The sequence below is a fragment of the Myotis daubentonii genome, chromosome 5 (assembly GCF_963259705.1).
Source record: "Myotis daubentonii chromosome 5, mMyoDau2.1, whole genome shotgun sequence".
Taxonomy (NCBI): domain Eukaryota; kingdom Metazoa; phylum Chordata; class Mammalia; order Chiroptera; family Vespertilionidae; genus Myotis; species Myotis daubentonii.
In genome coordinates, this window is record NC_081844.1 from 19901514 (window position 1) to 19914810 (window position 13297).

Genomic DNA, 13297 nt, shown 5'->3' on the forward strand with positions numbered 1-13297 from the left:
CATTGCTGCAATGTTTCCTTAAACCCAGAATCGCTTGTAGCCACTTCCTGGGCAACTCTTGTCCCAGTTTTACCCATCCATGCCCTCTCCATCCCTCTAGGTGCAAGAACTCCAGAGCCCGCCCCGAGCCAGCCAGGTTGTGAAGGATTGTGTGAAAGCCTGCCTCAACTCTACTTATGAGTACATCTTCAATAACTGTCATGAACTCTACAGTCGGGAGTACCAGACAGACCCTGTAAGGACTCTAGATGAGGCAGGAAGGAATAGTAGACACCCACCAGGCCCTGGCCTAAGTCCCAGACCTGCTCCTTCCCAAGCTGTTCTGAGCCTCAATATTTTCCTCTGTAAAATTAGGCCATTAACCAGCATCTCAGGATTGAGAACGAGATACAGGCTTTAGATAAAATTTAGTTACATGCTTAGTACTTGATACACAATAGGTAGGTGTTCAATCAATTTGGTTTTAGTTAAACTTACTTGAGTTTGACGTAATACAGGATGCCTGGAATTGAATTACTGCTCAATGTTGAGTTGGTTAAATTTTTTTAATGATTTTTTATTGATTGTTTTTTTTTTTAGAGAGAGGAAGGGAGAGGGAGAGAAAGAGAGAAATATCAATGTGAGAGTGAAACATCGATTGGTTGCCTCCTGCATGACCCCTACTGGGGATTGAGCCTACAACCGGGCATGTGTCCCACCCAGGAATTGAACCAGCAACCTTCAGTGCACAAGACGACACCCAACCAACAGAATCACACTAGCCAGGGCGAGTAGAATTGATTTTTTTAGTAGAGTTCAATTTTGGTCATTTCAACTTAATTTATTTGAGATCTTTCAACATGTGTTTATCTACACATATACTGTCCCAGGCTATCAGAAGGAAAAGAGGTATAAATTATAAATTTAAAACCCAGGGGGATTAGCCTCAGGTGGCTCCTACCTCAGCTTGTGTTTCTGACAGGAAGTAACCACATAAGCCAAATTCAGTTCAATTTTATTTCCATCTGTTCATTTACATTCATTTTACTTGAGTTGAAATCAAATTGCTCTCAATTGAATTGAGTTGAGGTAAAGTGGATTAAATTGAGTTTAGTTCAACTATAATCAGTTTAGTTCCATTTATTTCTATTTGGTTGACTTAAGTTAAAATTGCTCTCGGCTAATTAGTGAGCAGCACTGAATTGGATTGAGTTTAATTTAATTGAAGAAAAGTTTATTCATTTCCACTCAGTTGAATTGAGTTGAAGTTGCTCTTGACTGGGTTGAGTTAGAGCCCGAATGAGCTGGGTTGTTGGATCAGGTACCGTGAGTTCAATTGAGTTGGGTTCAGTTGGACTCATTTCAGTTGAGTTGAGTTACCTTCATTTCCATTGACTGACTAAAGTTAGATTGAGTTAGCCTGAGCATGTTAGGTTGACTTGGATTGGGTTGGGTTGGGTTGAGTTCAGATCAATTTATGTCCATTCTTTTTAGGTAGGCTGATGTTGATCTTGGAGAAATCGATTAGGCTAAATTCAGTTCACTTTATTTGAGTTAAATTCCATCCAGTTAAGTTTAATGCTGCTCTATAAAGTGTAATTGGCCCAAGTTCAGTTCCACTGAATTAACTCTGAGAACTGCCATCTGTTAAGCTAAGTGGGTATGATTTATGTTCACTTCAGTTCCATTTGGTCTAGTGGGCTTGAGTTTGTTCAACTAAATGCCGGTCCATTCTGTTTTATGAGCTGAGTCTAATTAAGCCTCATTAAGCTGAATAGATGTAAGCTCTGCTTGAGCCAGTTTACGAGTTCAGTCCCTTTCCGTGCCGACCTCCCACCTGAACCGCACACATGTTAATGGGGCCCATTCATCAGCAACCTTCTGCACCTCAATAATGAACTGACTGAAGCCCCATCCCTGGACCCCTTGTAGCCAACATCTCCACTGTCCCATCCAGGCCAAGAAGGGGGAAGTTCCCCCAGAGGAACAGGGCCCCAGCATCAAGAACCTCGACTTCTGGTCCAAGCTGATCACTCTCATAGTGTCCATCATCGAGGAAGACAAGAATTCCTACACTCCCTGCCTCAACCAGTGAGTTGTGTGTCTGTAGTTACTTATCTGGAGGTTATCGTGTATGTGTGTGCACAACTTTGTGTCTAGTGTGAAAAGGCAATCTTGTCTAATTATACATAAAGTGTTGTGTATGTGGGAAAAATTGTGGGTGGGCCTATGTCTGGATGAAATATGGCATAATTTGCAAACATAAACATAAAATTGTGTGTCTATACACAATTACTGGTGTAATCAGACATGTATTTTATATGTATTGATTTTTGTGAATAACTGTGTACATATGTATATAAATTTGTATGTGTGTGTAGATTCATAAGTAACAATAGATAATGTTCTAGTATTTACTGTGTGCAAAATACTCTTCTGAATTTTTTACATTTAAATTGCATTATCTCTTTTTTTTTTCTTTCTTTCTTTTTTTTTTTTAAATATATTTTATTGATTTTTTACAGAGAGGAAGGGAGAGGGATAGCGAGTTAGAAACATCGATGAGAGAGAAACATCGATCAGCTGCCTCCTGCACACTCCCCACTGGGGATGTGCCCGCAACCCAGGTACATGCCCCTGACCGGAATCAAACCCGGGACCCTTGAGTCCGCAGGCTGACGCTCCATCCACCGAGCCAAACCGGTCAGGGCTGCATTATCTCTTACATGTGTGGATGAAATTTTGTGTGTAGTTGTGGTCTGTGGGTGCAAGTGTGAATTGACTTCAATATACAATATTGTGTATTGTGTGAGACTGTGTGCAGGTTTGGTTTGTGGATTTATTTGTCTATAGACTTTTCATCTCTTATAGTTTAAAGAGCTATTGTGTTTTATTTCTCCCTGAGGTGAATGCTAGAGAGGCCCCTAACTCTGAGGTGCCATGATCTCTTGGTTACTTAGATATGGAGTTAAGATCAGGGACATTGGATGGATGGATGGGTGGATGGATGGATGGATGAGTAGGTAGATGGAGATGGATGGATACATTGGTGGAATAATGGATGGGTGGATAAAGGAATGCATGTATGTATGGGTGGATAGATGAATGGATAGAGAAATGGATGGATGGATAGGTGAATGAATGGATAAATTGGTGGAAGGATGGGTGAGTGGATAAAGGAATTGGTGTATATGTAGATGGATGGATAGATGGATGATTGGATGGAGGGATGGATGGATGGATGGATGGATGGATGGATGAATAGATGGGTGAATGGATGAATAGGTAGGTAGGTTGGTGGGAGAATGGGTGGGTGGATAAAAAGGATGGATGGATGGATGGATGGATGGATGGATGGATGGATGGATGGATAGAGAGCTGAGTGGGTAAATGATGGGTATATGGATGGATAAAGGGGTAAATTAATAGATGTGGGATATGTGGGTAGAGGCTCAGGAGAAGAAGGGCCTCAATGTAGAGTCACTCAGCAAGTTGGTGACTATGAGGGAACTTGAATACAGATCCCTCTGCCTGTACTGCACAACTCTTTGACTAGGAAGGCCTAAGTAGCCTATGCCATCAGGCTCCTAGCTGTCAAGTTTTCATACTTCCATGGCTTTCACCAGGTTTCCCCAGGAGCTGAATGTGGGTAAAATCAGTGCTGAAGTGATGTGGAACCTGTTTGCCCAGGACATGAAGTATGCCATGGAGGGTGAGTCCCCCACGCCATGTCTCCCAACCTGGCTTGAGCAGACAGCTATGTCTTCTCCAAGACTGTGAGTGCCCTGTACCTTCATGCCTGAGCTCGAATACCAATGATGGCCAGTGTGGGCACTGCCAAGACAGAGGGTGGCAGATCCTCCTGGCTGAGCCACCCCCTTATTCCCTGCTCCAGAGCATGACAAGCATCGCTTGTGCAAGAGCGCCGACTACATGAACCTCCACTTCAAGGTCAAGTGGCTCTACAATGAGTATGTGACAGAGCTTCCTGCTTTTAAGGACCGAGTGCCAGAGTACCCTGCGTAAGTCCCCTGCCCAGAACCCAAATCAGAGCTATGGTGCTGACTAGACTGAGCCCCAAGGAGGAGGGCTCACCTATTCAGGGTTCCCTGGGCATCAAGGGCACAGGTGGGGCTCATATCCAAGGTTCTCCATTCTTAGCCATTGGCCTATGGACTCCTGTAGCCAAACAATTAATAATCATAAGTATCAGGAACTGTGCTGAGCAGTCCCAAATGTCTTTTCTCATTTAATCCGTTCAACAATTCTATGAGATGGGAACATCATAATTTCCATATTGTGGGTGAAGAAATAGAGGGTTAAATGCTGAAGGATTTAGTGGTGGAGTCCAGATTTGAACCTGGAATGTCTGGCTCACAGGCTGTGTTAGAGTGTGGTTTGGTAGCCACCATTTACTGAGGACCTACTATGTACTATGTTGGGATCTCAGAGAGTAAATCTACTTACCCCTGGGCAGTTTATCAACCAGGATTCATGCAAGTCTGGGCCTTGCTCTAACAGTGGTCACTTGGTTCATTTCATGGGTGAAGTAGCCAAAGCCTGGTAGGAGAGGGGAGCAGAGAGTGACCACCCAGGCCCACTGGGTGAGTGCAAGCAGAGGGTTATGGAGACCAGAGATGGGAGGACCCCATCCCAACTCTCCATTCCAGGTGGTTTGAGCCCTTCGTCATCCAGTGGCTGGATGAGAATGAGGAGGTGTCCCGAGATTTCCTGCATGGAGCCCTGGAGCGAGACAAGAAGGATGGGGTGAGACGGCTAACCCACCACCAAGCTCCCCATCTCCCCACAGTGGATTCACTCCCTCTGAGGTCCATTGAGATACAATTTGGGGGCAAAAACTACCCTTGGGATGAGGCCAGTCTCTGAAGGGTATCCGCAACCTTTGTCTTGTTCATGGTGTTTAAAGTATTTTGTTCACTCAGCAGATGAATGTGAGTTTATCAAGCCTGACCCCACCCACCCACTCAGTGGCCTCTGTGTCTGGCTCAAATCAACCTCACGTACTATCCATCTCACCCCAAGGCAGTTGGCCTCTGGCTCTCCTTGTGGAGAGTAGGAGGGTTGGGCTATGGGGACTGTCTGACTCTGACCACTCTCCTCTTTCCTGGCCCCCCTCACCCTGCAGTTCCAGCAGACCTCAGAGCATGCCCTGTTCTCCTGCTCCGTGGTGGATGTCTTCTCCCAGCTTAACCAGAGCTTTGAGATCATCAAAAAGCTCGAGTGCCCTGACCCTCAGATCGTGGGGCACTACATGAGGCGGTTTGCCAAGGTGCGGGAGTGTGGGTGGGGTTGGGGATGGGGTCCAGGTGGGGGATAGGGTCAAGATTGGGGTGAAGCTGAGGTTGGGATTGGGGTCAGGATTGAGATTGGGGTTGAGGTCGGGATTGAGGTCAAAGTTGGTGATGTTGGGGTTGAGGTTGGGGTTGAGGTCTATGGAAAAACCAACCCATGTGTTGAAGTAGGTCATGCCATGGAGGTTGGAGTTGTGGTTGGCGACAGGGTTTGGGTTGAGGTTGAGGTTAGAGTTTGTGATGTTGTTGAGATTGGAGTTGTTAGAATTTGAGGTTAGGGTTTGAGTTGAGATTGGGTTGATGATGTCATTGAGATTGGAGTTGAGGTTGGGATTAGGACTTGGGTTGAGGTTGAGGTCAGGACTGGAATTGGGATTGAGTTTGAGGTAAAAGTTGGTATTGGTTATATCACTGGGATTGAGGTTGGGGTTGAGGTCAATATTGGGGTTAGTTCTTCCATAAAGGTTAGAGTTGTGTTGGGGACAGCGTTCGAGTTGAGGTTAGGGTTGAGGGCAGGGTTGTAGTTAAAGTTGGAGTTGAATTTGCAGCTGGGATTAAGGTTGGGGATGGGGTTGAGGTTGGGGTCAGGTTTAAAATTACTGTTGGGATTGGGATTTGCTCTGGTATTATTAGAGGGTTGGGGTTTATAGAGAATTTGAGTGGGTCCTGGGGTGATTCTGGAGGTTGACAACATTGGTCTGGGGCTAATTAGATTTTCAACGGAGGTTCAATTGGATTTTCTTTAAGCTGGGTTGAAGTTGGGGAGTGCAGGTAGGAACCGAGATTTGGTTTAGGATCAAGTAATGCTTGTGGATGGGGCTGGGTATGTTAACAATCATATTAGATGGTTGTTGCTCTGAAAAAAAGCTGAGTCTACATAACATAATCATCTTCCTGTGGTGGTGTCCCCTTGATTGTGATGGTTATCCCGGCTGGAGAATTCACCCAGCCCAGCGGTCCATCTTAGGTGCTAAAGTGGGTTTGAGTTTATCCCTCATCTCACAGGTGGCTCTTGATGCCCCCCCCAACCCCCCAGCCACAGCCCCTCCTCTCACCCTCTCTCTATGTCCTATCCAGACCATCAGTAATGTGCTCCTCCAGTATGCGGACATCATCATCAAGGACTTCGCCTCCTACTGCTCCAAGGAGAAGGAGAAAGTGGTGACCTGCGGGGACCCTTGTCCTCCTTCCTAACACAATTCTGCACCCCCCCCCGAGTTCCATCCTTCCCTAGGTTGTGAGACGTGTGTCTGCTTGTGTGTCCAGCTGTGTGTATCTGACTGTGTGAATGATGGGGGGGCCTGGAGGTGAGGGGACATACCTTTAGTGTGTCATTGTCTGGTTGTTGCAAATGAAGCCTTCAGGGTGTATGTATGTGAGCATGCAGAGCTTTGGTCCCATGTAGGAGAACATGGGTATGTGACAAGAACACCCCTTCCTGCTACTCATAGAGGCCCATCCCACTTACTTAGGTCCTCCTTCCCTCTGCCCGTCCTCAGAGACCACCCTCCTCAACACTCCCAGGAACCTGGTCCCAAATACTGTCTTCCATTCTTAGATGACCTTGTGGGACCCCAGGTTTCTCCAGACCCAGATGCTGAAACCATCCAGGACCCCTGGTGGTGGGTGAGGGAGACTCTGGGGAGGGGCCCTGAGCCCTGACACCCTGCTTTGTTCCCATCCTCAGCCCTGCATCCTCATGAACAACACTCAGCAGCTGCGAGTTCAGCTGGAGAAGATGTTTGAAGCCATGGGAGGGAAAGAGGTGAGGTGGGACCAGGTGGGGTGATGCCCCCTATCCCTATGGGCCCCGGAGCTCATACCTGATGAATTCCAGTTCAGCCAATCCCTCAAACCCAAGCAAGTGGCTGCACTGCCTGTGTCTTAGTTTCCTCTCAAGCCCCTTGAGGTCCCTTTCCCTGGATTGGGTGGGAAAATGCCCCAGATGTGTGGACGCTCTACAAACTTGACCTGATGGATGTCCCTTCCCCTTCCTCAGCTGGACGCTGAGGCCAGCGACATCTTGAAAGAGCTCCAGGTGAAACTCAACAACGTCTTGGATGAGCTCAGCCGGGTGTTTGCTACCAGGTGGGGGTACCTCGAAGGCTGGGAGCAGGGGGAGGGGGCAGCCCCAGACCTAAGCCTGGGGCATACAGAGACTCAGCAGACATGGTGGGGAAGACCTCAGGCTTGGAGTCAGATGAAGTTGGGTTCAGTCCTGGCTTCACTGCTGACTAGCTGTGTGGCCTGGGGTGAGTCATTCAACTTCTCTGAGCCTGAGTTTATTCATCTGCAAAGTGGGGATGATGATAACAATAGTACATGAGTAGGACTCTGTAGTGAAATAAACAACACAGGGAAATGTCACAGCCTGGTGCCCGATTCTGCTGTTATTAATGCTGCCCCCCTCAGTTATATGCCATGGCTCCCCGATGCTGATGATAAAAGGTCAAGGTCCACAGATCACCACGGATGGCCTCATCCAGTCCTTCCGCCAGAGGCCAGGAGCCCATCTGAGCTTCTCCCTTTTGTGCCCCCAGCTTCCAGCCTCACATTGAGGAGTGCGTCAAACAGATGGGCGACATCCTTAGCCAGGTGAAGGGCACGGGCAATGTGCCAGCCAGTGCCTGCAGCAGCGTGGCCCAAGATGCTGACAACGTGCTGCAGCCCATCATGGACCTGCTGGACAGCAAGTGAGCCATGTCGGGTGGACTGGGCGAGTAAGGGAGGGGCCCCGGGTGAGGCCTCTGAGGCTGGCCTGGGGAGAACAATGGGCAGCTTGCTGGGTGGTGGTTGAATGGTTTGGATGGGTGTGTGGGTGGAGGCAATGAAGGGATGGAAAGATGAATGGGCACATGAATGGAAGATATGGTGAGTAAATACTTGTATAGATAAATGAATGATGGTTGGATGGAAAGACATAAGGCTTGGGCAGGTGGGTAGATTAAAAGATAAATGCTAGAAGACTATATGGAGGATAGCTGGAGGAAAGAATGGATGGATGGACAAACGGGTAAATGAATGGATGAATGGATGGATAGTTGGGTAAGTATTTGGATGGATGAATAACTGGACGGATTGATGAGAATAAAGATAAATGGAGGAAGTGTAGATGGGAGGATGGATAGAAGGAAGGGAGAGAGGGAAGAAGGAAGAATGGCTGATGGATAGTTGGGTGTATGAAAGGAAGGAACAGGGAGGGAGGGAAGAAGGAAGGAAGGAAGGAAGGAAGGAAGGAAGGAAGGAAGGAAGGAAGGAAGGAAGGAAGGAAGGAAGGAGAAGGGAAGGGAAGGGAAGGGAAGGGAAGGGAAGGGAAGGGAAGGGAAGGGAAGGGAAAGAAAGGAAAGGAAAGGAAAGGAAAGGAAAGGAAAGGAAAGGAAAGGAAAGGAAAGGAAAGGAAGGGAAAGGGAAAGGGAAAGGAAAGGAAAGGGAAAGGGAAAGGAAAGGAAAAAAAGATGGAAGTAGCACTAAAGAAAGTTGGGGGAGGGATGGTTTGGTGGATGGGGGTCAGTTGCTGGATGAATAATAGTAAATTGCCCTCTCCTTCAGCCCTCAAATATCCAATCATAAATTCTTCATGGTTTTCCCTCCTAAGTCTGTCCTCTTCCTGCCATTCCATTTTCCTTCCTATTGAGCATGGCCCCAGCCTCCTCACAGTCCCTGTTCTCCATGCCGCCTTCTTACCCAGTTTATCTCCACTCTGCTTTTTCAAACAATAGTGTCTCTATCTCTCTCTCTCTCTCTCTTGAATACTCCATGGCTCCCCACTGCCTTCATGCTAAGGCCCAGGCCTTCCTCCCAGACGCTGAGGCCCTCTTCCTGCCTGGCCCCTGCTGAGCTGTCCAGCCACCTTTGCCCTCCACACGTATCCCACACTGTAGCTCCATCAGACCCAAGGGCCTTGCGCAGGCTCTGTACAGGGAGCCTTTCCCACCTGGCCCATATGTTGAAGGGAAGGGCCTGGTTCTACAGGTCAGGGCCAGCTGGGCCCTCTCTCAGATCTGCTCCTCACCCCCAGCCTGACTCTCTTTGCCAAAATCTGCGAGAAGACGGTGCTGAAGAGGGTACTGAAGGAGCTGTGGAAGCTGGTCATGAACACCATGGAGAAGACCATTGTCCTGCCACCCCTCACTGACCAGACGGTGAGGCCCACAGGGGTCAGAGGGATGCCTGGGCCACCTTCCCTGTGGGAGCCCAGAGAGCTTGGTGCCAAAAGCATTGAGGTTCAGAGGTTGTCCAGGCACAGATGTCATCCACGGGTTGTAGAAGCCGCCAGAGGTAAATGAGGCCAAAGATCAGCGAGGTCACACAGGGGTCAAAAGTCATAAAAGGGTCAAAGAGGTCAAGTAGAATCAAATGACATCTAAGGGACTTAGAGGTCACATGAATCAAGAGGTCATTCAAAAGTCAGAGATCACCCAGAAAACAGGTCACCTTGGGACTCAAGGCCACCCATGGGGCACAGACGTCATAGGGGTCAGTGGGCTTATCAGAGGCCCTTGGGGGATTCAATCAAGAGACAAGGAAGGGAGACTCCATGGGGTTCAAAAATCAAAGAGGAGCAGAACAGAGGCTCTCAGAGGTTAGACAGAGGTCATCCAGAGCATAAGGTCAGAGATGTCAAGCGGAAGTCTGCAGCCACCAGAGAGCAGGACTGTGCCTCCGGGCCCTTTGAGGAACAGCTCCGAGACAGTGTCCCCAGGGACCAGGCTGTCGGGCGGGCGTGGGAGTACCATGATGCCTGTGGAGGGGTGTGGCTGGGCATGGGTCCTTCTGGGGAGGCACTGAGGGCCTGGATGGTCTTGGTACGAGTTTCGATGGCTCAACACAGGGTGGGAGGGCACTTCTGGGTGAACGTGGACAGCTTGGGGAGGGTGGTGGGGTCCCCCCAAGAGGCAACGATGGTGTAGGAGGCTCAGACCTACCTCGGCCAGCCCGGCCTCCTTCAGGCTGGGCTGGGGCATGGGGTTTGCCCCTCGGTGCCCTCTCCACCCTCTCCCTGGGCTACGGGGAGACTCATGGTGACTTATTCCCCCCTCCCTACCACCTGGCCCCCATCATGGCTGACAGATGATCGTAAGTAGAGGCCCTTCTGTCCGTCTGTCTGTCCGTCCGCTCTGTGTCTGGACTCGGCCCACCGTGTGGCTGCAGCCCCCCCACCCACCCAGTGCCCCCTCCTCACCCACTGCCTCCCCCACCACTGTCCCACCTCCTGCCTAGATGTGCCTGTGTCTGTCTGGGTTGGGGTATGGGGAGGAGGCGGGGCCCGGAGGGAGGGAGGCCACGCCCACCACCTTGCCCCATTATAAGTATGGAGGCAGTGCCTTCAAGTTTCCCAAACCCCAAACCTTCATGTCTGCCCTAGTCCTTGAGTTGTGATACCCCCCATTCCATGATCAGATGCCATCAAGGTATCTGAGTATCTCCTAGAAGCTAAGAGGTTCAAAGTCAACACAGCCCCTGGGACCTCCCCTTTGGGCTCACCACTCAGGACCCTACTCAGCTACTTAGCACAGGCCCTCCACCACCCCTTCCCAGCCCACTCCCGCTGCACATACAGACATACACAAATCCCAGACGCACACCCAAGCACCCAGGTGGGAGATGGCATTGTGACTTCTGTGTCAGACAGACTTAGTGTCAAATCCCAGCCCAGCCTCTCTCTCTTCTCTCTCTCTCTCTCTCTCTCTCTCTCTCTCTCTCTCTCTCTCTCACCTTGGAAAGTCACTTCACCTCCCAACTTCCATTTCTTTGTCTGAAAAACCAGTTAATTGTAGCAACTGTCTGAGTGTTTTTGTCAGAACCAAATGGGATGATGCATTAAAGTGATCATCTCGCCTGGCCGGTGTGGGTCAGTGATTGAACATCGACCCATGAACCAGGAGGTCACGGTTTGATTCCCGGTGGTCAGGGCACATGCCCAGGTTGGGGGCTCCATCCCCAGTGGGGGCCGTGCAGGAGGCAGCCCATCAATGATTCTCTTTCATCATTGATGTTTCTATCCCTCTCTCCCTCTTCCTTCCTCTCTTTGAAATCACTAAAAACATATTTTAAAAATAAATGAAGTGCTCATGTCTAGTGGGGGCAGTGCGCGCTGAATCAGACCTTATGTTGTTGTGGTGGTGGTGAGGGTAGTAATGGACACATACCAGGGCAGAACTCAGTAAAACCACTTCCGATTCCCACCCTTTGTGAGAGAGACCAGGCTGCGACAGTATTTAATCTTGTCAAAAGTTTCCAAGAGCTCATCTTATTTCAGCGTGTGTCTTTGGCTGTAACCACAGATAGTGCAGCTGCGGGCCGGGAGCTAAGGGAATTCACGTTTGTTGGTGATTCCCTGTGTGCCAGACCTCTTAGCTGCGGTTTCAGCTCACCTTCATGACCACCTTTTGAGCAAGGTGGATATTAAGATTCCCATTTTGGCTGAAACCGGTTTGGCTCAGTGGATAGAGCGTCGGCCTGCAGACTGAAGGGTCCCAGGTTCGATTCCGGTCAAGGGCATGTACCTGGGTTGCGGGCACATCCCCAGTGGGGAGTGTGCAGGAGGCAGCTGATCGATGTTTCTCTCTCATCGATGTTTCTCTCTCATCGATGTTTCTAACTCTCTATCCCTCTACCTTCCTCTCTGTAAAAAATCAGTAAAAAATATATATTAAAAAAAAAAAAGATTCCCATTTTGCAGATGAGAAAAAGCTGAGACTTAGGAGGAGTCACTTACTCAAGGCCACAGAGTAAATAGATGCCAGAGTCAGGATTCAAACTCAGGTCCGTCTGAATACGAAGCCTTTTTGCTTTCCTGTTAACCCGAGAACCAAAGCCTCATCTGTACAACACACGTAAATGGATTGTATTTTGGCAGCAACTTCTCTCCTTTCTCTCGGGCTCTGTATTTCTATTTCTCCTTCTCTCTTTCCTGTCTTTCTGACTCACACCTTTGAAGAATTGGTCATTAACACACACACACACACACACACACACACACACACACACGCATCCCCTTGCAATCCAGTCGCCAGCCCCCTGGGCAGTGCAGATGGCCCTTCCCCCTCCCCCCATAATTACATGTGTGATCGTCCCGGGCTCCCGCCCCCCGTGGCTTGCCGGGTTGATCACCCTGTGACATTGTCTCTGCAGGGCACCCTCTTGAGAAAACATGGCAAGGGATTAGAAAAGGTAATGAGGGCCTCATGGTGCTGAGGTCCTGAGCCCTGGTGTCTGGGCACGTGTGTGCATGTCTGTGCCTCTGCATGGGCAGGAAGGCCCCCTGGGGGTCAGGAGTTGAGGAGGTGAGGGTCCTAACCAAGCCCCACAAGACCAGATCCAGGGGCGTGGCTTGCAGCGTGTGCGTGTGCGTGTGTGTGAGCTAGTGTGTGCACAGGCCGTTCCCACCCTTTCGCAACAACACCCGAAGGGTTTTGACCAGCTCTGCGCTCACCTGAAACTCGGTGGTTTCAAGAAGGGCTCAGACACTGGCCCACTGCCATGGATGGAGACGTTTTTGTTTTTTTATGTAGATTTTTTGATCTAATTGTTTATTATAAAGAGATGGGAGCTGTAGCAGGACATGAACAGTTGCCCTTGTGTGCACTCATGCAGGAGCTCTCACACCTGCGTGCACACAACTGGGCTCTCCACTTGATGCGCATGGCTTGTGGGACTTTCCTACGCACGCAGGCAGCCCTTTAGGGGACACATTCGATGTGCCAGGCACTGTACACATGTATGTACATTCTTGGGGGGCAGTGGGTTTAGGAGTGTGGTGGTGTGCACACGTGCAAGTGTTTAGGCGTGGACGTGTATGTTTTAGCCTGTGAGTTCTGCATGTGTATGTATGTGTGTGTCAATCTGGGTGTGTGTGTACAGAAGCTTTCTCCACGCTCACAAATGCGCCTGGGTGTGTGGCTGTGTGTTGAGTGAACCTGTGATGCCGGTTAGCACTTTTCCTGTAGAGTCAGGCCTGCCGAGGTGAGGTCTTGGGAGTTGGGGAACAATGGACCTTGAGCTCG

General features: G+C 49.4%; 1 protein-coding gene across 1 annotated transcript in view; it reads left to right on the forward strand.

The window, feature by feature from the left end:
- UNC13A (unc-13 homolog A) overlaps positions 1 to 13297 on the forward strand; it is a 65990-nt gene that overhangs the window by 39573 nt on the left and 13120 nt on the right. Inside the window, exons 25-37 of the mRNA XM_059696265.1 lie at positions 101 to 235; positions 1937 to 2070; positions 3606 to 3691; positions 3875 to 4001; positions 4650 to 4746; positions 5126 to 5269; positions 6369 to 6452; positions 6979 to 7056; positions 7291 to 7379; positions 7832 to 7984; positions 9310 to 9433; positions 10362 to 10367; positions 12426 to 12464. Of these exons, the coding sequence (XP_059552248.1) occupies positions 101 to 235; positions 1937 to 2070; positions 3606 to 3691; positions 3875 to 4001; positions 4650 to 4746; positions 5126 to 5269; positions 6369 to 6452; positions 6979 to 7056; positions 7291 to 7379; positions 7832 to 7984; positions 9310 to 9433; positions 10362 to 10367; positions 12426 to 12464 (1296 nt within the window). The remainder of the gene's footprint in view (positions 1 to 100; positions 236 to 1936; positions 2071 to 3605; positions 3692 to 3874; positions 4002 to 4649; positions 4747 to 5125; positions 5270 to 6368; positions 6453 to 6978; positions 7057 to 7290; positions 7380 to 7831; positions 7985 to 9309; positions 9434 to 10361; positions 10368 to 12425; positions 12465 to 13297) is intronic.